This window comes from Sitophilus oryzae, unplaced genomic scaffold (genome assembly GCF_002938485.1).
Source record: "Sitophilus oryzae breed Bouriz unplaced genomic scaffold, Soryzae_2.0 scaffold_41_pilon_pilon, whole genome shotgun sequence".
Lineage (NCBI taxonomy): Eukaryota > Metazoa > Arthropoda > Insecta > Coleoptera > Curculionidae > Sitophilus > Sitophilus oryzae.
In genome coordinates, this window is record NW_022146996.1 from 2,112,105 (window position 1) to 2,137,696 (window position 25,592).

At 31.7% G+C, this 25,592-nt stretch overlaps 1 protein-coding gene across 4 annotated transcripts in view; it reads left to right on the forward strand.

Moving 5' to 3' along the window:
• Nucleotides 1–25,592, forward strand: part of LOC115885775 — a 135,034-nt gene that overhangs the window by 103,874 nt on the left and 5,568 nt on the right. For 3 of the 4 annotated variants that reach the window (XM_030904788.1, XM_030904786.1, XM_030904787.1), the window contains 2 exons: nucleotides 2,320–2,596; nucleotides 5,866–6,123. In XM_030904788.1, the coding sequence (XP_030760648.1) occupies nucleotides 2,320–2,596; nucleotides 5,866–6,123 (535 nt within the window). The remainder of the gene's footprint in view (nucleotides 1–2,319; nucleotides 2,597–5,865; nucleotides 6,124–25,592) is intronic. The other variant, XM_030904789.1, reaches the window with a different exon arrangement.

Consider the following 25,592-nt stretch of genomic DNA (forward strand, 5'->3'; position numbering starts at 1 on the left):
CAGTATGGGATTTCTGTCGCATAATAATAAATACCTATTACGTTTATTTACAAATCCATTACTTTTAAAGGTAGCTTCATCAGATATTCAAATTTTAGTTAAATGTCCTAATCTTCATGAACTGTATTAAGCATATGTATTGCGGTTTGAATCACCCTGTATGTTGACAAGAAAATTTTGAAAATGTGCGTTACAATGGCCCCCATCTTATGTAAAAAATTGAAATAAAAATCACAAACCAAAAACGTAATAGGTAAAAAGCTTTTTTTTGATATAGGTATGTATAAAACTAGTAGCCTAAGAATTATTTACAGTTCGTCCCATTCTAAAAAAAGTTAAACACACCGTACAAATAACTCTAGGAAGATGTATTTGTACGGTGGTAAAAAATTGTCTAAACAAGGCCGAAGGGGCAGATATAATAAAGCTAATAAAATGTAAAAAAGGTCGGGTAAACACCTTTGTTTATTTATTAAGCAAAATTCCTTTAGAATATCGTATATAATGACCAAAATAAGACGCAATTTTAAGAAAAAAATGTCACTTTCTGGCTTATAATAAAGTTTCAAATGTAACGTTTATATTCAAATTTTTTATGATCTACAACAGTTAGGTAGTAATTGAGACGAATTATAATTCAATTACCGGCTACTACGTTCTTGTTTTAATAGATCAAAATTCAACAAATATAATTAGAAATTATTTTAATTGTGAAAGGCTCCCTTGTGGGACGCCTATGTACGATTACGGCGCGGCGGAAACAATACCTACCTGTGAAAAGACAAATTCGGGTAATTTGAGCTTATTTGTCCACACATTTGGCACTGTCGTACCATATTGAAAATTCGCAGATTCAAAAGTACATTAAACAAAAACTACTGAAAAACACTGAAAAGTTCACTTCGGACTTGATTCCGACTTCAAACACACCGTAAGCTAAACGTAGTACGCTATAACGGACCAATGGCCGTCGCGAGGGGTGGTGGGACGGACGGCTCATTTCATTCTGCAAGACTAGCAGCGACGTTGCCAGTAGTTCTAGACGTTTCAGCACATTAAACAGTAAACATGTCTTTTAATAGTAACGCATATATCCTCTGGTTAATAACCATATTATTACGCATGCTTCTTTAAAAATAAACTATTAATTTAATTAAGAAATTGAGATTTATTGATATCCGGTGAAGGTTTTAAAGTCACCTTTTCTGCAAATCAAAGTAAGTAGATAGGCGCAAATTTGATATGTGGCAATGTCGCCTTCTCTATCTCAGTTGATTTTTACAGTACGTAGTCAACCTCCGAATGTTTGATCGGGTTAAAATGCATAATGTGATATCTGTTCTTCCTAAATCTATGGAAATACCTATGAAACATTGGAAACCAACACGATCCGCGATGGTTTTTGCAGTACACAGTTCACAAAACATTTTTTTAGTTTTTAATGTCACTTTTTCACAATTATCACGGGTTTAAGTAAGTAAATTTAAATTAAACTCACAAGATAGCAATAATTACTTTGAGAATGGACGCTGTAAACACTTTTCGGTATTTTTTCAATGAGGGTGGTTTAAATTTTAAAAGATTCTATAATTTTTGAGGATTCTGACTTTGGCAAGAGAAAATTATTTTTGTTATTGTTTGCGGATGCTCTTAGCAACCGCTATAGCAGCGCCAGATCGCTTACAACGGTCGCGACCCAAAACAATTATATATTTTGTTTATTATTATTTTGTTAATATGCAAAGCTATAAATTCTATCAATAACAGTCTATCAAATAATGAAATCGAAATGAGATCACCATAGAAACGACTTTAATTTTCTCTAAAACGGAATGAAAATTTGGAAAAGTTTAAACGCGATTAACCATTTTAGAACAAGCAAAAAATTTTTTATGATGCATTTTTCTCAAAATGTCAATAAGAAAAATTTAGGAACATACTATAGAAGAAATGCTTTTGTATTTAAACGGTTGTAAGTTAGAAAAAAAAACAAAAAAACTAAAATCATTTTATTTAACTATTATCATTTTTACACTACTTGACACTACATAATTTGAAATTGAAACCTAAAATTAAATAAACCCTTTAAAATCGAAAGGTTCCCAAAAATTCGATTCAATATGACTATTTTTACAAAATGGGCGATTAATGTACCGTATGATCGGAAAAAAACGGCGCCCAGTTGACTTGAAAATAACGGTCAATGACATTCCCAATATAGTTTTACATATAAAATGACAGCGATCTTCATTTCATAGCCATCGCTGACGCCGTTTTTTTCGATCATATTGTAGTAATGTATGCTTTTGAAATTTTCAGTTTTTTTAGTACTACCAGGAATGGGTTTCCACCGCCTGTAGATCCGCGGTTTAAATCTTCTGTTCCCTCCATCACGTTCCCAACTGCACTGTTATCGAACTTAAACACCACACCCACATTGAAAGATGCAGACATAGCAAACAAGAAATCTGATTTCGCCTCCTCCCTCAGTCCATTTTCTGGAGCGGCAACAGCTATGTTTCCTCCTCTAATAGACATGTCAACGACTCAAACTCTACTAGCAATGGTTCGAACAGCTAAGGAAGCGGAACTACAAGTAGGTGAACCATTTTGCATGCAGCAGATAGACAATGATAGACAATTTGCATGATTTTTAATAGTCGATCTTCGCTCACATGTCATATAAGGACACATACAGGGTGTCCCAGTTCAAACGAAACAAGGCAATTTAAAGGCATTTCTGGTGTGAAAAGGACAAAAGGGTGAAACACGTCAACTTTATTTTCGAAGAGGAAATAAGATGCGACTATTTTTGAAGCCCCTAATTCAAACCCCACGCGGGGGTGACATCCACCCTTAAAATATTAAATGTAATGCGGGGTCAAGTAGCACATGATTTGAAAGGTAATTAAAGCCTCTTTTCAGCGCCGTCTTATTTTTTGAGTTTTTGTCACATTTGGTTCAATCGGGCTGAAAAACAGACTTTTCATAAATTGATGATGCTTTGATATTTCATTAATTGTACAGGAATCGAAATGGGGTCTAAAATAAGAAATTTAGTTTAAATCAACAAGATTTTGCCTAAGGAATAATACACAAAAAGTAGTACCCTGCTTTGAAACAATTACTTGATTAAATGTTCGAATTGAGCACCCCCTGCTTCCATGCACGAATACAGGTTCTGTTCAAAGCGTTCTCGAACGTGTTGTAATATTTCGGGTGTTATAACCGCGCACTCGTGTACAATTCTTTGACGTAATACTTCTACTGTCTCCGGTTGCGTGGCGAATACTTCTGTTGTGAGATCACCATAAAAAAATCCAGCGGAGACAAATCCGGTGACCTAGCTGGCCATTCAAGAAAGGGTCCCTTTCTTCCAATCCACCGACCGGGAAATGTTTCATCAAGATACAGCCGCACACGTACAGCATAGTGTGGAGGAGCTCCATCTTTTTCAAACACGTTGATTTTCGTCATAGATGATCTTTATTCTCAATTATTTGTGGAATGCTGGGATTTATGGCATTTTCCAAAAGATCCAGATACATATTTCCATTTAGATTTCCATCCACAAAGAACGGGCTAACTAAAGAGTCGCCAAAGATTCCAGCCCACACATTAATTTTTTCAGAGTACTGAGTATGAACCTCACAAAATTGCCTAGGATTGGTATCAGACCAGTAGCGACAATTGTGGCGATTTACTGTTCCATTGAGGAAAAATATACATTCATCCGAAAAGCACATGTTGAAAAAAAGACGTGGAGTAGCAATGAGCATTTCACTTAATTCTTCACAGAATTTTAATCGTCTGTCGTAATTATCTTCGTTCAATTCTTGGACCAGATGAAATTTGTAAGGATGGAATTTGTGGAACTTTAGTATCTTGTGAACACTACTCTTACTTATACCTGTGGCTGTTGCCAATTGTCTAACACTTATTCTTGGTTCGGCATGGATTTGCCCCACTACTATTTGCATCGCCTCATTGTTAACTACACCAGGTGGAACTTCTCGCTTCTTTGTAAGAACACTTCCAGTTTCTGTAAATTTAGCTACTAATTCCACCACGTACTTTCTATTGACTGAATGTTTATCTGGATGGTCGGTCATTCTATAACTGTGCCTTCTATCGCCACATCCGTCATGACTAAAGAAAGTTTCAATTATCTCAACTTTATCTGCAGTAGAATAAACCATCACGTCAATTCACAATAATACTAAATACTCTTACGATAATACTAAGAATAGTAAGTCGTACGAAATATTAAGAATACTTCCAAACTGAATGACAGGATGAAAAATATTTAGCAGTACTGCCTCAAAAGAAGATAAGATATTAATAAAAACAATTTTTTACCTACCAAAAACTTCTTTACATTTTTGTTTCTTATCGGCTAGTACACGTCTTCTTTTCAACATGTGCTTTTCGGATGAATGTACATTTTTCATCTACGGAACAGTAAATCGCCACAATTGTTTCAAAGCATTGTACTACTTTTTGTGTATTATTCATTAAGCAAAATCTTGTTGATTTAATCTAAATTTCTTATTTTAGACACCATTTCGATTTCTGTACAATTAATCAAATATCAAAGCATCATCAATTTATGAAAAGTTTATTTTTCAGCCCGATTAACAAATGTGACAAAAACTCCAAAAATGAAACGGCGCTGAAAAGAGGCTTTAATAACCTTTCAAATGATGTGCTACTCGACCCCGCATTACATTTAAGATTTTAAGGGTGAATGTCACCCCCGCGTGGGGTTTGAATTAGGGGCTTCAAAAATAGTCGCATCTATTTCCCCTTCAAAAATAAAGTTGACGTGTTTCACCGTTTTGTCCTTTTCACACCAGAAATGCCTTTAAATTGCTTTGTTTCGTTTGAACTGGGACACCCTGTATAATGACACATATCACATAATTTGGACATATAATATCGGAACAGCTACAGCCGAATTAATGAGGTATCCGGATTACTGGAGTATTGTATAAAACTTTGTTATACATATTGTACCTACATGTATTCTATATGCACCACTAAAATAACTCACCTTACTACTTACTAACAATATCCATATTAAGTAAATATCCCAAGTAGCATTTTCGGACACATTTTAGGTAATGTTTCTAATAATAAGGTCTGTTTCTTGACACAAAATGGAAATGGTATGCCACAAATAAGAAACATTTTCGAAACTTTTATATTTTATATAGGTTTATTACATCTGTTTCCAATGTGGTGGCACTAGCCGTTTCATGCCGTAAATGTTTCGATGCGAATTCAAAACTTTTAGAGAAAATGTTTCGAAACATTTTCTGCAATTTGTGTCCAAGATGTCCCCGTTTTCAGCAGCCACTGTTTCTAGATGTGAAGAAACAAAATACCAAATTAAAATAGCCTTTCTCTGTGTGTGGATTTCAAAATGAAAACAACCATCAACAATGTCGTCCTCCGCTATAGGTTTTTTTGTCTTAAGATCTTTGTTTTTAGATTTTCTCGCACAAAAAATATCTGGCAAAAGCAAATTCATCGTTTAATTTAATAATGTACTTTCATATTTTTAATGCCCCTTCTATATATCATTATTTGTTGTTATAAAATATTTTTGTTTGAAATATAGGTTTTTAGTTTTATTTCTATGTCATGGTTCTGAAAATAAAAATATACCGGGTGTTTCAAAAAACATGTGCCATCTCTCGTGGGGAGATTCCTCACGTAAAAATAAGATTGATTTTTCATATCAACATAGGTTCCGATTAACCCTTCATTTGTTTCGAGACACGACGAATTAATTATTCGTAATTTTAAAAAATGTGCAAATTCTCTGTTACAATAAAATTAATACTTTTTTTTTCATATTAGGGTTTGCTTAAAAATGTCAAACGACAAGACAGTGCGTCTCCGTTGGACTTATCTTCCGCCGCGCCGCCCCCAAAACGAGCACGGATTAAAACGCCGTCGTTGGGCAGTCCTTGTAATGCCCACCCAGCTACTTCACCGAGCCTACAGAAGAGATCTGAAAGTGAAAGTCCCAAATTACAGGAAGATATCAGTAGTTGGACAGTTGAAGACGTGGCAAATTTTGTTAATGGAATAGACATTTGCTCCGAATATACTCAGGTTAGAAATATTTTGGTATATGAATTTGTCCTACATGAAATTTGTCTAATAGAAAAAATATTATTTCTACGTATTTTTTAATAATAGAGGAAATGAAGGTATTTTTGAATAGAAGTTAAAAAAAATGCAAAAAATTTAAATGTTGATTATTTTGAATAAAATAAATAGCGAATCTTAGATCTATATATCTAGTATGCCATACGATAAGTTCCAAAGTATGTAAATACTTTGAAAGCCTACTATACTATACTGAAAGCCTACTATATACTATATACTCAAGCCTAATATGTAGTTAAATTAACTATTGTACCGGGTGTCCCAATAAGAATAGCTCTCGGCTATATCTCGGAAAGTATTAGCCGTAGTGCTTACGGAAAAAAAATATTTATATCTAAAGGGGCTATGAGAAATTGCTGAAAATTATTTTCAAGTTTGTAAAACGGCCGCTAGGTGGCGCAACTGCTATGGAAAATAAGAAAATAGATTTTTTACATAATTTTGCCTAGATAATAGGTACTATAAATAATATATATGTTTCATAATCTTCAGTAAATTTTGGATTTTTTTTTGTTTAAACCATTTTCTCCTATTTGCTAAAATGAAGTGGTGGGGGAAGGTTAGATCTATCTTTATTTAAATGTTAATAACTCCGGACTCTGGACGATTAAAATCCAACAAACGAGGGCTCGTTTAAAAGAGTGTTTCTTATTCTATATTAAACCATAAAAATAATAATAATAGTGTTTTGAACGTAGACGCTAGTGGGCGCTTGCTTACAATTTTACAAACAGCGCGTTTTTTCAAAAAAATTAAATACGATAGTATGTGTTATTTTAGCTGATAGTAAAGAGTAGTAAAAGCTTAGAAAGTCAGCGAAAACCGCATCTTGATATCTTCTTTCAAACCGAAGATATTAGCAAAATTATAATAAATACCAAAATATAAGCCCTTAATTACCTTATTTTTACAAGACAGTATCAGTAGCCCACTTGATTAGGCCCATTCTAACAAAAAAATAAGATAGAAACAATTAGTTTATTTTAAAATCGACGAAATACCAGAATACCATAATACCAGATGTATTAATATCTAATAATTAAGATATTAATAATAGTGAACAAGAAACGATGATTCAGTGAAGTCATGGTAGGCTTGGAAAAAAGTTGCTTTTCGCGTAATAGTATAAACGTCAAATTGTTATTAGATCAACATTTTGATAGTCTAATATATATAGAAAAAGAAATTATTGTAGCTGCTCTTTGAGGTAGACCTCCACATAATGCCTTTTAAAATGAAAAGATCCTTTTGAGAAGACAATCATTTTATGGAGTTAACAGGAAAGAAGCATTTTGAGCATTTGATGTCATCTAGCTAATTTTTGTCACATAATTATAGGTTTATATCTAGTTTTAATTCTGTAATAATTAAGATATGTTTTAAACGTGTATCTTTTTATTACCGTTGAGTATTTTACTCTACAATCTTTAATTTTTGTTAAATTAACAAAAGGTATATCACATAGCCACCCTAGATTTTTCAAATAATAAAGATCTACTGACGCAAAATCATAAAAATTAAAATATCTAGGAAAATATTTGTAGAGGGGCAACCTTAATAATATTTTGAAGATATATAAATATCCCATTGAACACCGGAAACATATACTAGGTGTTCCATTTAAAATAAAGGAATAACTTGCTTTTAAAAGTGACTAATGTTCCATATTAATTTTGACTTTTCGGGTCAAATTTCAATTTGATTTAACATACAATAGTTACTGTAATTAAATATCAGGCTGTACAAGGTCAACTAAAATTAAGGTAGCTATTATTATCGAAATTTAAAATTTACTCCTTATTTTCACAAAATGTGAAATATGTCAAAATCCTTAGATTTTAGGTATATGCTTCTTTAATAAAACTCACCTTTATTTTTTTCTTATAATCCGAAAATCAATTAATATATAGGGTGTTATATTAGAAAAAACACAACTTTATAAAATACTTTCAGTTAACCTACATATGCTGCCAAAATTTCATTTCGATATAAACCACCGTTCTCCTTGGAGCTTCCGCGGCGTATGAGATGCGCCACCAGGGCCGGCGGAAGGGCCGGGCGACCCGGGCGGCCGCCCCGGGCGCCGTATTTGAGGGGCGCCACGACAGCAACTAAAATATTTAAAAAAAGTAATCTAAACAAACAGTAATGGATAATCAGATCAATAATTAATCGGTACTATTAATTTCCACATTAAAATATTAGCAATTGCCACACCACATAGGGAAGAATATCTGATTAAACATTATAAACACTACTATATCCTAGACGTATCCTATTATAATTTACTGAAATTATGCTCAAAAAATCCTTAGCACAAAGGCTTCCGGATAGTTTTGATTTCTTCTATTCTATATGTTTTTTCGATTTGCGAATCCATTTTCGTGGAAAAATCTTAAAATAAAATAAAAAAATATAAATCTGATTTGTTCGTGTTATTTTACTTATAACTCAAAAGCTATCAACTTTTTATAAATAACCTTTCTTTCTATAATTCTTGTTTTTATACATTTTCTCTAAACGAACTATTTTGGGTCAAGAGCCAGCAAAATTGATAGTTTTAGACTGACTGCTCAAAATCGCACTTTTTCTACTACCCTCACCTTTTATTTGTTATTAATGGCTGATATACCCTAAAATTATATGAGGTAAATATTTATTCGCAAGAAGCTAAAGAGATCCCGATATCCTTATTATAAAATAAAGCTAATAAGTTTGCCTCATTAATTAAATTAATTTATTAACAGTAGTGGGAAAAGATATCAATCTTTTGGTGGTTTTGGTTGTTCCGAATTGAATGTGTAGTAATACACGGAAAATGGTAGCAGAATCGTAGAATTTTCTGATTAGGGCACGACAAAAGAATGCATCTTTCACTTCAAAATGAGTAACCTCATTTTGAAGCCGACAAAACTATATCTGATCATAAACTGATTCTGCACGAAATAATTGATTGTGAAAAAGAAAAGAAATTTTTCTTAAATTCTTATAGAAAAATAATGCAACTGCTTGAAACTGAATACTAATATTTTCAAAGATCACTTATACCAGACGAGACTGCCGAAGTTGGAATTCTATTTCTTATAACTCTATATTATACGGGATGCGTTTCAAAAGTGGCTCATCCCCTATAACTTGTTTATTTTTTCAGATGAAAAAACGAAATGGTAAGTTAGTATACGACAGAAGTTAGGATTAATTGACCTATTCAATTGTTTTTGGTAACTTCCTGTTTCACCGGAAATGACTACAACTTTTGATTTTTAAATGGCACCCTCGGTATTTAAATAGCACCCTCTACTTTATGACATATGTCAACTTTTGACATTTTCGATTAAAAATACGATTTTGGCATCTTTTAACCGGCCAGGACAAAACACGAAAAACATTAGACGATCAAATCTATTTTTCCAAGGCTCCTTGTTTAAAAATTAGTAGATATTTTTAACAGAACCATGGCACTGTAGATGGAAATTTAAAATATAATATTTTTTGAAAGAAAATGCCCAAAGTTGACATATTTCATTCTACTCAGTGTCATTTTCTATCGAATAAAGTAGAAATATACCGAGATTTAAAAATCAAAAATTTTAGTCATTTCCGGTGAAACAGAAAGTGGTCCAATCAATTCTAATTTATGTCATATATTAACATACCAAATCTCGTTTTTTATCTAAAGAAATAAAAAAATTATACGGGTGAGTCACTTTCGAGACGCACCCCAGTCGGCCGACTAAAAATTACATATCAGTACGTACCCTAATTATTCTAAAAAAATCACAAGTGAAAGGCAGAAAAATGCATGTTTCATTTAGAAATATGTAATAATCACTTTTATCCAAATATGCAATAATTGTTTTGAGTAGTGTATTGGGGGGCGCTAGGTAGGGTACTCGCCCGGTCTCAATATTTCCCTTCCGCCGGCCCTGTGCGCCACCCTGTACAAATAACGCATAAGAATATTATGTCGTTAACATACAAAAAGATGTAATTCTAATTAAATGATAAAAATCATCTCTCTGATATTTGAATTGAATTTAACCTTTTGCTGAATTTGTCATAAGTAGACCTAATTGGAAATCAAACAACTACTGTTCTAATCTAGATTGCCTCTAGATCATGGGCTATTTGTTGTCCTTGGAAGAACGAAAAGTTCTTAAACATCTTTCTCTTTTTTAAGCCGATAGAAATAATTTACTGGGTGAATATATTTGATCTTTAAATCAACTGTGAAGGAAATATCATAGGTTCATAAATAACTAAAAATGTCAACAGGTAGCACACATGGTGTTATAGAAAAGGTCGCAGGTTTGTGCTAATTTTATACGTTTTAAAAGACCGGTAGTCTGCTATCGTTTGACAATGTATACTAAGTGACTGAAAAAAATAATTTTAAATTCAACACAGGTTATAATTTTGGATTGAGTTTGAATTAGAACAGACTCCTTCCCGATATCGTATAATATGTACAGGGTGGCGCCTCTCATACGCCGCGGAGGACGACAGTTTCTATTGAAATGAAATTTTGTGAGCATATGTAGGTTAATTCAGAACACTTTTTAAAATTATATAGAGTTCTACAGGGTGTCCCCCAAAAAAGTTATATATTAAAGTTGTGTTTTTGTAATGGAACACCCTATATATTAATTGATTTTCGGATTCTAGGAAAAAAATAAAGGTGAGTTTTATTAAAGAAGCATATACCTATAATCTAAGGATTTTGATATATTTCACATTTTGTGAGAATTTTAGTTGACCTTGTATAGCCTGATATTTAATTACAATAACCACTGTATGTTAAACAAAATTGAAATTTGACCCGAAAAGTTATACAGAGTGAGACAAAATTAATATTGAACATTGGTCGCCTTTATATCTTTTATTTTAAATGGAACACCCAGTATATTATTCCGATATTCAAGGGGAATTCATGTCTCTTCAAAATACTATTAAAGTTGCCTACCCCTCAAACAAAGATTTTCCTAGAATAAAGGAATAACTTGCTTTTAAAAGTGACTAATGTTCCATATTAATTTTGTCTCACCCTGTATAACTTTTCGGGTCAAATATCAATTTTGTTTAACATACAATGGTTACTGTAATTAAATATCAGGCTATACATGGTCAACTAAAATTCTCATAAAATGTGAAATATATCAAAATCCTAATCCTTAGATTTTAGGTATAATATGGTTCTTTAATAAAACTCACCTTTATTTTTTTTCCTAGAATCCGAAAATCAATTAATATATAGGGTGTTCCATTAGAAAAAACACAACTTTGATGTGTATTTTTTTGCGGATACCCTGTATAATTCTATATATTTTTATAAAATGCTTTCAGTTAACCTACATAAGCAACCAAAATTTAATTTCGATATAAACTACCGTTATCCTTGGAGCTTCAGCGGCGTATGAGAGGTGCCACCCTGTATGTATATCACTGATATTCATTCGTGCGGTGTACAGGGTGGTCGAAATTGGTTTGTTTTAACAGAGAAAACCTATTTCCTGATTAGATAGAGCAAAACCGACATATATGTCATGGGCTCGATTTCTGAGGCACGTTAAATGGCTTAAACCGCCTCCTGTTGACTGCCAACTGAGATACGGGGTATTTTTGATTTTTTTACCATTTGGAAAATTGCCCATAACTTTTGTATTTCGCGGAATAATAAAATTCTGTAAAAACGTTCTTAAAGCACTTTTTTAAGCACAATCCAGTGGCGTAGTCGGTTTTTTCTATGCTTGCTCTTTTTGTCAGAAATAATAAAATACATAATTTTTTAAATGGAAATCATAGTTGGCTATGAACTTAAAAAGAATGCTGGCGTTTAACCCTTTCGCACGATATAAAGTTATGGGTATTTATTTCTAAGAATGAGAGAAATATTAGGTTTTTTATCTTTGTATCGAAGCGGCCCTTGATTTGGTGTTGACTTAGTTGCCTAATATTTTTTATGACAATTTAATATTCTATATTATTATTTATCTGCATAATTACAGGCTTTTGAAAAGGTAAATCAACATTTCGTATTAGTATTACCAATTACAATTTATTATTCTTACTGGGACACCCTGTATATGGCGCAATAAAATTCATATTCAAACTTCTTCGGCAAAAACTTTTTTTGACAAAGACACAATACATGACAAACCTAGTACTGAGTGGAAATTTAAACATTAATAACATACTTTTGGAACAAGTGCATATACAGGGTGGTCCGAATTGTCTTCCGGAAACTTCGGCAGCATATTCTACAGATTAAAATAAGTAAAAAGTTCGTATAAATGTATATCCTGAAATGCTTAGTTTTGGAGATGCAGGGTGTGGAAATTTCATTTTTATTTCGGGTTTTTCCATATAATTTCGTCAATATTTGGTTGAAAATTAGTATCTGGGAGTTTTTTGACATGAGAAATTTTATTTTGATGTCAATATGCCTCCTATTTGCAGGGAGCGCCACCTACATGTGTTTTAACTGTTTTGAAGAATAATAAAAATGAAACTTCTACACCCTATCTCCAAAACTGAGCATTTTAGGACATACATTTATAAGAACTTTTTTACTTATTTATATCTGCAGAATATGCTGCCAAAGTTTCCGCAATACAGTTCGGACCACCCTGTATATAAATACTTTATATACAGAGGATATTTATGAGATTGGTATTAGAAGAGATAATAAGACACACGAAATTCTACGAAGAATAGGTTTGTCGTGGGCGGCATTCGGTAAACTAAATCATATACTGAGATCTGATCTTCCAATATGTTTAAAAAGCAAAGTTTTTAACCAGTGTGTTGCCTGTCTTCACGTATGGAGCTGAAACACTTACTTTGACCAAAAAGAACATACATAGAATACAGGTATGGAAAATGGAAAGGTCCATGTTGAGAAACACACTTAGAGATAAAATACCCAATCATACGAAATCAAACAGGAGTAAGAGTAGTTAATGGAGATAAAGAATTCGGGTCCGTATTTAAAAAAAAAATATTGATAGTTGCGAAAAACGTCACATAGCAAATCTAACATCACAGACTTGTTGAGCAGGTAAAGTAGCAATGGGTATATGTATTTGTATTGTTTATATATATATATATATATATATATATATATATATATATATATATATATATATATATATATATATATATATATATATATATATATATATATATATATTAGTCGGTTTAGAACGTTTTTCTACGTTGTCCGACACTCAATTTCCAGCCTGTTCTATTCGTACAATCCTCTGTTGACAGGTTTCTTTCACTCATACCTTTGTGTACGCTTTTTTGCCATTCCAGTTTCGGTCTTCCCTGTTTTCTTCTGCCCTTTGGTTGCCAATTGGTTATTTTCTTGGGCCATCTAGTGTCCTTCATTCGCTCTACATGTCCGTACCAGATCAGCTGCTTTTTCTCTATATCCTGTGTTATCGTACCTTCTATACCCATTTGTTGTGTTATGGTATTATTTCTTATTCGTTGTTGTCTTGAAATTTCCATTGATCTTCGAATGACATCCATTTCTACGGCCTCTATCCTCTTCTTGTATCTCTCAGTTATTCTCCATGTTTCTGCTCCATACAGGAGGTTGCTCTTTATCATGGTTTCATATATATTGAATTTTCTTTGCTTTGTTATTGATTTGCTCCATAAGATTTCATTTAGACATCCGATTATTTTTTTCGCGTTGAAAATCCTTTTCTCTATTTCTCTGCCGTCAGTGTTATCAAATGTAATTCCCAGGTACTCATACTCTTGACACTGCTTAATTTCGTGACCGTTGTCCAAGTTCAAGTTTCCTTCTTGTGATAGATATTTTGTTTTGGCTATGTTAACTGTCAAGCCCCATTCTTCGTATTCTTCAATAAGTTTTCTTAGCATATATTGCACATCATCTTTGTCATTGGCAACTATTATTGTTGTATTGTTTATATTTTTAAATAAGTGGAAAAAGAAAGGAATTAGGAAAATTCGGGGTTTCCCATACATTTTCGGATATAATCGGATTGTTTCAGATAGCTATGATAGCGGTGATATCTGTCTTACATCTTAAACGGAATTGGGCAGGACATGTGGCTAGGATAACAGATAGGACGGTGGACAAAGAGACTTGTGGAATGGAGACCAAGACACGAGGCCTATAGAAGCAGAGGCGACCTCCTAGTTGATGGACAGATGATATTATGAGAGTGGCTGGAAACTGGATTCAAGTGGCACAAAATAGAAAGAAATGGCTAGAGTTAAGGGAGGCTTCAGCAGTGAACCAAATAAGCTGAATTATGATGATGATGATCAAAAACTTTTGCTTAATTCTTGCCGAAGTCGAATTTTAGCCGAAGGCTTAAATAATGGCTGAATGTGGCCGAAGCCGATTAATCGGTCGATCTCTTTTTTTAAGTTGTGTTACTAGTAAAGGTGGAATTGTTCAAAGGCGTTGTTCGCCTCTGTTCGGCGGCGAAAAAAAAACGTCATAAGTATCTAGGAATCGGATCGCGCTGCGTTGACCGGAACGCTTTTGCGGTAGATATTCAATTGTTTAGTCGACATCCGCAAGCAGTAAGCCATGACGGTTGCTTGATCGAGTATTTTTGCTATTATATGTAATGCGATCAAAAAGTTTGCAGATTTTCAATATCCACGTATGGGAAATTACATTAGATTTTTTTTTATTTTTTAAATATCAGGGCCGGCTGGATCCTAAAAGTTTTTAATCACACGGGACAGCTCTCCTGCAAAAATGTTCTGTAAATTTGTAAAAAAAGTTTCTGCAGTCTGGCTTTATACAGGGTGCGCGTTAAATAAGTGGAAATGTTTTAGGTATAGTAGGTATACCAGGTGCGTCTCAAAAGTGTCTCACCCCTATAACTTTTTAATTTTTTTAGATAAAAAAACGAGATTTGGATTTGGATTTTGTATGTTAGTATATATGACATAAAATAGGATTGATTGACGTATTCAATTGTTTTTGGTCCCTTCCTGTTTCACCGGAAATGACTACAACTTTTGATTTTTAATGCCACCCTCGGTATTTTTTTATTTTATTCGGTAGAAAATGACACTCTGAATAGAATAACATATCATATGTCAACTTTTGACATTTATTTGAAATTGTAACGTGCGGTTCATAACGACAATTTTACTTAAAATACCAAGTGAGTGGTATCAAATTATTCGTAAAAAATGATTTTTCCAAATATGCTAATAAGCCACCCTTGTTTCATTTGAAGATATTGGGATATTAATAAAAAATACGTTATGGGCATCTTTTAACCGGCCAGGACAAGACACGAAAAACATTAGACGATCAAATCTATTTTTTCAAGGTTCCTTGATTAAAAATTAGTGTTTTTAACGCAGCCATGGAGCACTTTAGATTGAAATTTAAAATACGATTTTTTTATAGCGAAAATGTCAAAAGTTGACAATATCATCTTATTGAGAGTGTCATTTTCTATCGAATAAAGTAAAAATATATTGATTGTGCCAATATACCAAAAAAAACATATTATCTTAATAATATGGAAACAATCCAGGGGTCCACAAAATTTAAGCCAAGTCATTTTTCCAAATTTTTAAAGTAAAATATCTGCCTTATTTTGTATTTATTTGTTAAAGCGGTAAAAAGAAAATATGTCTCTTTTGACCAGATCTGTGATAGATAAATGTGATTATGTGATTCAATAGTCTCATCGGGTTTTACCCGCCTACTGTTGATTTTTCTAATAATAATAATAATAATAAAATAAGGTCTCTTGTTGAGACCCGGATTCACCTATTACCGCCAATTAAGAAGGCGAGAAGAGAATGGAATGAAATAATAATAATAATAATAATCTACCACTCCAAAAATAAATTTAATAAAAATTAGAAAAATGTAAATAATTATAATTCGATTATTTGAATACTGGAATTTGTGGCGTATATACAGGGTGGTCCGAACTGTATTCCAAAAACTTCGGCAGCATATTCTGCAGATAAAAATAAGTAAAAAAGTCCGTATAAATGTATGTCTTAAAATGCTTAGTTTTGGAGATACAGGGTGTAGAAGTTTCATTTTTATTTCGATTTTTTCCAAATATTCCTATATATTTCTGAAGTAACGTCAATATTTAGATGAAAATTGGTAGATGGGTGTTTTTTGATATGAGAAATTTGATTTTGATGTCAATATGACTCCCATTTGTAGGTGGCGCCACCTACATGTATTTTAACTGTTTTGAAGAGTAATAACTTTTCGTCGGTACCTGTATAAAACGACCTTATATATATATATATAATATATATTTACGACTTTTTTTACATAAAAAAGGTCTCTTGGTAAAAATCGCTACGATTAATGGTTCTCGAGATATTTGGAATCGAAATTATCAATACCTGTCATCATTGACATAAATTACACATGTTGACTAAATAGTTATTAGACTGAAATCATAAATTTCAAATCTTTTTGTGTCAAAAGTTCAAAAGAAACTGTTTAATCATCATTTTTTCGCAGGAAAACTTTTGATTAATTTAAAAAAATTAAAATGTATTATTTCAGTCAAATAACTATACTCAACGTGTGCTTATTTTTTGTAAATAATGACATGTATTGACTATTTAGCGATTTTTACCAAAAGACATTTAACATATTAATACATAAAAAGTCATACAAATGTATATTTTTTTAGTCAGTGGTTTTATACAGGTACGGTCGAAAAGTTATTACTCTTCAAAACAGTTAAAACACATGTAGGTGGCGCCCCCTACAAATAGAAGTAATTTTGACATTAAAATCAAATTTCTCGTGTCACAATATTCCCAAATACCAATTTTCATCCAAATATTGACGTTACTTCAGAAATTATTTGGAAAAAATCGAAATAAAAATAAAATTTCTATACCCTGTATCTCCGAAACTAAGCATTTTAGGACATACATTTATACGAACTTTTTTACTTATTTTGATCTGTAAAATATGCTGCCGAAGTTTCCGGAATACAGTTCGGACCACCCTGTATATCAGACTGAAATCAAAAATTTAAAATGTTTGTGTGCCAAAAGTGCAACAGAAACTATTTTATCATCATTTTTTCGCAGAAAAATTTATGATTAATTTAAAAAAATAAAAATTTCACAAATTTATTATTTCAGTCAAATAATTATCTACTCAACGTGTTTATTTTTTTGTCAATAATGACATGTATTGACTATATTTCCATTCTAAATATCTTGAGAACGGCTGCTCATAGCGATTTTTACCAAGAGACATTTTTTACGTAAAAAATCACGGAAATGTACATTTTTTCACTCAGTAGTTTTATACAGGTACGGATGAAAAATTATAACTCTTCAAACCAGTTAAAACACATGTAGGTGGCGCCCCCTACAAATAGGAGTCATATTGACATCAAAATCAAATTTCTCATGTCAAAAACCTCCCAGACACCAATTTTCATCCAAATATTGACGTTTTTTTAGAAATTATTTGGAGAAAATCGAAATAAAAATGAAACTTCTACACCCTGTATCTCCGAAACTAAGCATTTTAGGACATACATTTATACGAACTTTTTTACTTATTTTTATGTGCAGAATATGTTGCCAAAGTTTCCGGAATACAATTCGGACCACTCTGTATATTTGTTTTACTTTTATGAAAAGTTATTTTAAAAGAAAATGTATGCATTTATTTGCATCGTTCGCCGGATAAATTACCAAGACAAAAGTGCCCTGATCGCACGTACGTTTCATTTAAAGTAAATCATTTTCGTGATCAATTTCATACAATTTTGGAGCGTGAAATTGATGAATATTCAGTTAAATTATTTAGTATTATTGAATACATGATAAAATGTAACATAACTGTAATATTTCTGTGCAATGCACAATTCTTCTCTTTAATACCTTCCGATTCCGACATCTTCTTGGCCGCTTTTTACGTGATTGAACATAAATATTGTTTAATGTATATTAGTTTGCCAATTTTGCCATAATAACAGTTGTTACATATAACATACATTTTTTTTGTTATTAAAAGCTTGTTAAATTGAGCGTCACTCACTTTTACAATGGCCATGAATTAAGAAAAAGAATCCAAATTGAGGAATTATAAAACTAAAACTTATTCATTAAAATCAGAAAGACTTTAAATACATGTGGGAGAAATTTGAACCAAAATGAGATAATGTATGATCGTAAAAAAATGACAAGCAATGATTTTTTATGGTGATTGTTAGAGATAAAATAACATCATCGTCATTTCCAAGCCATCTCTGACGCTGTTTTTTTTTTCGATCGTATGGTACATTTTGACTCACATAATTAACGTACATTAATACAGAGGGCAATCACAATACCCCAAAAAATACCGAGGTCAATCTCGATACCCCAAAAATGCTCCTTGCCAAGATTTCTGTTTTAACTTTTTCACTTTAGTCATTTTTATAAAATATGGGCTGAATAGTAGCGCACATATTTTTTTCTAGATATACAGAGTGATTCAAATAAGTATATTTCTGAACTAAAGTTGGATTGCCATAAAATTTCAAACCCAAAAATACCACAATGAATGCTATATACAGAGTTGTTTCAAATATGGCCATTTTAAGACTAAATATTCTAAATATTGAAATCTCTCCTCTAAAATATTATAAAACACTATACCTACCGGGTGTTTCTCAAAAGTGGCTCACCCCTAGAACTTTTTTATTTTTTTTTACGTTAGTATATGAGATAAATGAGGATTGACTGACGTGTTAATTGTTTTCAGTTACTTCCTGCTTCACCGGAAATGAATACAACATGTGATTTTTAAATGGTCTCATCGATATTTTTTTATGCATTATTTGATAGAAAAAGACACTCTGAATAGAATGACACATCATATTATCAACTTTTGACATTTTCGCTTGCATTTTAAATTTCAATCTAGAGTGCCAAACTTATAATCAAGGAGCCTTGGAAAAATAGATTTGATCGTCTAATGTTTTTCGTGTCTTGTCCTGGCCTGTTAAAAAGTTACTAAATCCTTTTTTTTTAATCGTCTTCATAACTCAATTGTTTCAAATGAAACGAGGGTGGCTCAGTAGCATATTTGGGAAACACATTTTTACGAATAATTTGGTGCCACACACTTGGTACTTTGAGTCAAATTGTCGTTACATTTATGGGCATGGCACTCTAAATTGAAATTTAAAATGCTATTTTTTTAATTAAAAATATCAAGAATTGACTTATGATAAGTCATTCTATTCAGAATTTCATTTTTTATCAAATGAAGTAAAAAATATCGAGGGTGTCATTTAAAAAGTTGTAGTCATTTCCGGTGAAACAGGAAGTGACCGAAAACAATTTGAATACGTCAGTCAGTCAGGCGATCCTAATTTATGTCATATACTAACACACCAAAACCCTTTTTTATTTGAAAAAAATAAGAGATATTGTGGTGAGCCACTTTTGAGAAACACCCGGTTATATAGTTTATAAACTAAGTAATATATAACTAGATTTGTTTACAACTTCAAATGGAACGCCTTCTATTTTATAACATAAATGAACGTAACCAAACTTAGGTTTTCATAAATAATTTTTGTACCCAAAATCGGTGTTAATATATTATTCTAATAATACAGGGTCCGGCAATAGTGCGTCGGGCATCTGTAGCTCCTAAAATAAAAAACTTGAGAATTTTGTTTAAGTGCAGACCTAGAGTATGTACCAGGATGTATTTCGGGAAAATATTTTAACTTCTATAAGGTGGCTCAAAAAAGTGTGAGTGGAACTGGATAATTTTTTTAAATGGAACACCCTGTATATTATTGCATTTTTGGCTTCCTTTCAGATCACTTTACATAACCCTAAGATATGAATAAATATATTTCGATAGTTTCAGAGATATTAAAAATAAATCAAAAATATATATTTTTCAGCCCTTCTTAAAAAAATTATTACAAATACAAAAACTGTCCTGAAATCAAAACTATATGAGGTATTTACTTTAGATGGTCTGGTCTCACTTTGCTATAAATATGATAATCGTAAATCATACAGGATGTATATGAATATTCTACGCCAAACTTTCTAAAATATAAAATATTTTTTCTTTGTGTTTTTAAATGGAACACCCTGTATATTATTTTTTTATTAGATGGAGAGTAAAAAAATGAACATTTTTTTATATTTAGAGTATTTCAAAATTCTTAACGATTTCGCAAATACACGCAGTTATTATTTCATATGGCGCTTTCAATGGTAAAATATGAGAGAAAAATCATTGGTTGGCTTTGATAAAAATTTACTGTGGAAAATGCCATATGAAATATAAAACCGCAAATATCTGCGAAACCGTTCAAAATTTTGAAATACTCTAAATACAAAAAAATGTTCATTTTTTAATTCTCCGTCTATTGAAATAATAATATACAGGGTGTTCCATTTAAAAAAACGAAGAAAAATTATTTTATATTTTAGTAAGTTTGGCGTAGAATTTTGAACATCCTGTATAATTTAAGATTTTCATATTTATAGCAAAGTAAGAACAGACCATCTAATGTAAATACCTAATGTAAATTTGATTTCAGAAAAGTTCTTGTATTTTTAATAATTTTTTTAAGAAGGGCTGAAAAATATATATTTTTGATTTATTTTTTAATATCTCTGAAACTATCGAAATATATTTATTCATATCTTAGGGTTATGTAACGTGATCTGAAAGGAAGCCAAAAATGCAATAATATACAGGGTGTTCCATTTAAAAAAAATCATCCAGGTCCACTCATACTTTTTTGAGCCACCCTATAGAAGTTAAAATATTTTCCTGAAATACATCCTGGTACATACTTTAGGTTTGCACTTAAACAAAATTCTCAAGTTTTTTATTCTAGGAGCTACAGATGCCCGACGCACTATTGCCGGACCCTGTATAATCTACAGTACATTACAGTACTTTTAGTCACGTGGTTAAGCTTGACTGGCACAGCGTTGCCCACTTTTATATATTTTCTTTTAATCAAAATAGTTTAGGAAACAAAAATAAATTAATTATAAATATATAAACAGTTATTATTTGCATCAACAAAACTGACCTTCTTCACCGCACTTCAGGGACATAAAGGGCCATTACTACCGCTTTCTCGTTCAAAATATTCTAATAAAGTTGCGTTGAGTTTTTTACGGATATTAAGCTATCTTGTACCACTTCGCACTAAAAGGAGTTCTAAAAAGAACATTGTCCGACTGCAAAGTCTGCTAGTAAACATTTTTAAACTTAAATTATCACAACACTTTATTTAAATCAAAAACTCGTAATAGAAAACTAAAGTGTCAAAACGTATGACAATGTCATGAAATAAATAAATAAATGCGGCAACTTGACATTTTTTATAGCAGAGCTACCACCTGAATCTCCGGCGTGAAATTTATATTCCAGTTAGTCAACATGGCGCCGACTACGTTCATGGTTGGCAACAATGAATTTAAAAATTGCGCCCTCGATTACGTAACTAAAAGTTGAAATTGATATCAAATATATGTAGTTACTTATCCGCCAAGTAAAATGAAATATTTTGAACTTAATAAAGACATCTTCAACAAAATCTTGATTTTTCTTGCCGGTGGGCACTTCTTGCACTATGGGGTTTGGTGCACTATAAAAACACCTCCCGGATTTCTTGCACTATAAAAACACCTAATAAAAACAAAGGCAGACAAACACTGTCGTTTAATTTTTTTTTAATTTCAAGATTATTCAATAAATATCCATTTCAGATTTAGAAAGTACTTTATGAAATATTAATTTGAATAAAAAATCTGTCTAATGAATACAGGGTATTCGATTTGAAATACTGCAGAAAAACTGACTCACCGTACATACGAAGCGATTCATGTGAAAATGTCAATACTTCAGGTACGTATTCAGGATCCAACATTAAACATAAAAGTCTATATTTATACCAGGGTTGGCATGATTTAAATCAAGTGATTTTTTTAATTTTAATCATGTGATTTAAATCAAAAAATTAATTTTATTGAAACTTTATAATAAATCAAAAAATAACTGTAAAAGTTATAAAAATCTATTCTAGAAAACTATCAAAAATATTTCTATAACAGATAATAAATCGAAAAATAGTTGTAAATTTTATATAACTATATAAAAATATCTATTCATCAACTTAAATGTTGAACCGATTTTTGAAGTAATTTCGTGTGCATCCATAAGACCGCTAAACGCAGGAATTTATTTTAAAATTTATTTATAAGTGACAAAAATTCGCTTTTCGAGTACATATCATTCGCCGACTAGTGCAGAACTAGGTTCTTCTGATATAGAGACTATATCTTCATTCTCGAAAATCTATAATCGTTGTCAGAAAATATGTTGTTTTTTTTTTTGAAACGTTGGTATGTTTCCAAATTCATACCGACATTTTGATTTGTAGTAAGTACTTTACACATGACATTTTGACATTAGATAATACTATTTTGATTCTCGACTTAAGACAATTTCCGAACAATAGTGTAATGTTTTATTAAGAGTAGAAATTATACTTTTTTTGACGATGCTGTACATTTGAAGGATTATCGTAAAGCTATACCATCGTAAACTTTTCGGACGTTACAAAGAGGCTCAAAAAGTACATTTTTACTCCGAATAAAACACTATTTTTTTAAAACGTTACAAATAATTTTTGAATCAATTTCAAACATTGCAAATAATACAAACAGTAATCGAGAAACGATTTGTACACTCGTTGAATTTGACACCTAATATCAGATTAATAATATATTTTTGTACTTTTGTGCTTAGGCGTAACAATGCTTTACTTTTATGCCTATAGTCGTTAAAATGACAAAAAATAATACTTTTAAAACGTTTCGGGTCAGGATAGAGTGACGATCGTGGGTAGGGGGATTTTGCAACCAGAGAATGAGGGGTGGGGAGGGGTGTATCTGTATCTTCTGCGCATATATTCTGCGCTAGAATCGGCCTATTCCCTCTACTCTTGAGTCCCCCTAAATGTATGTGTCTAGTTGCGCTCCTGCAGGTGAGGCACAGAAGCAATTTTTACTCCGAATAAATATAGAATATACTATTTTTTTCAAACGTTCACAAATAATTTTTTAAACAATTTCAAACGTTGCAAATAATATAAAAATATTTAAAAGTAATACCCTGTAAGTAATTATAGATCGAAAAATTATGTTTACACTGGTTGAATTAGACACTTTATGCAATGTTTATGCCATAGGTTTATGCATACTTTATGTCAGTCTAATAATATAATTTCGTACTTTTATGCCTAGGCGTTAAAATGACTTTTTTATATTGCAATCACGTCGCAAAAATTAATACTTTTGTATTAATTTTTTTCAGGGAAAATACGTAAATAAAAAGGGCTTTTTAGATAAAAAAAATTAAAAGGACAATTTGCTCTAAAAAAGGTCTATCCCTTTCAAAAAAGGACAAAAGTAGCAACCCTAGTCCTTATATAATTTTACATATAAAATCAAGGATCTTCATTTCCAAGACAGCTTTGACGCCGTTTTTTTTTCGATCTTATCGTTATATTGCAATATCAACATAATATTTTATTTATTTATTAGTAGATCAGAATCGAAAAAAAAAACGACGTCAGAGTTGCATTTGAAACAACAATCGATAATAATTTCGGTTAGGTTAGCTTTGGTTTGGTTTGGTTGAATGGAGAAAGATGTGAAAATATTTTTTCACCCCTTTCTCCATCTGCGTGTGAATGATTGACATATCAAGAAACAATTACCTTCTTGCATTAAAATAACAAATTTTTATTATCATTAACTATTAATTTTTGATTTTCGCTCTTATGATCTTTTATATCAATTTTAATCGATAGTCCTGTTCCTGTCAAAGAATACTATGACGCCATTTTTTTAATAGTATGGTATAATATTTCAATTAACAATTATAAATACGACAAAACATAAATTAAAATATAATCCAATCTTTAATTTTGTAAAGTATTACTTGTATAGTTGTAAAACGTTATATCAAACACTGTACCTTACAAATTAAATAGTGAATGATGTGGTACAAAGTGGTATAGAAAATAACCGAGAAGCTAAAAGTCGAATGCAAGGCATCCAAGTAGCAAGCACGTGCCCGAGGGTTCCTAATTATACTTCTACCTGGCCATCGCGTGCACGTCAATGTTCACTGAAGCAGCCCACGCTACAGATTTTCTTGAATGTTTAAAAAAGGATATTCATCTTATTGTAAATAATGTATGCTAACATATATGTGCATACATTTTTTTTTTGGTATGTAATTTTTATAAATACCGTATTATTGAAAAAAAAACGCTGTCAAAGACGGCTGGGAAATGACATTAATGATAACTTTTGGCGAGATCAATCTTTATAGATGTCATGTACTATTAAATGACATAAAGCATGTCAAAAATTACTATTAATTATAGAAAGATTAAAAAAGTATAGAACGTTTCAACACCATTTTCGGGGGAACCCCCTCTATTTTGTCATATTTTTATAACCGTTCAAGTCTTAACGTGTTCGACACGTTATATGCCTACTTGTGAAGTGTTTTTTCTTCAATTTGTCTCTGGCTTATAGGCTTGGTGCATTTCAGTTGATTTCAACAAATTTGGACCACAACGCTACAACGGCAAAAACCTTAAATTATCATGTCCGCCGTCCGTTGATCGCATTAAAATAATATTGAAATCGTGGTTTTGTCATATTATTTAAGTATTTTAGTTTTTTGCTAGTGCAGTTATTGAGACTATAAAACACTCATTAACACTAAAATGTTAATAAAATTTCCAATGTTAACGCGTAAAGGAGAGCGTAATGAGGGCGTTGTTGGATGCAACAACATTCAATAACTCAACTCTCCCGAATATTCAACATGTATTCAACTCTCCCGAAACAACATTTTATAGCTTCATAGTTTCTCACACCGGCCCCAATTTGATCAAAAGCAAAAATGGATTCAAGCAGTTCGACGAAACAAGTGAGTAAACAAAGTGCTCGTTACATATTCAAAAAATTAAATAGACATACATAACCAACTATTGATTAAATGCTTTATGAACATCTTCTAAAATTATAATTATATACCTTTAAAAAATTTCGTTATAGCCTAAATAGCCCCGATTATGCTCCACTATCAAAACCGGTGATGAAAACTATGCTGGCTACCGCAGTTGAACTCATCTAAAAAGTTTTTTTAACTGGAATAATTAATTATAATACAAGTTACTTTTTTATTTTTAGAATTTTCACAAATTATACCGTATGATCGAATAAAAACGGCGTCAGCGATGGCTATGAAATGAAGATCGCTGTCATTTTATTTGCAAAATTATATGGGGAATGTCAACGATGTTCATTTCCAAGCCAACTGGACGCCGTTTTTTTTT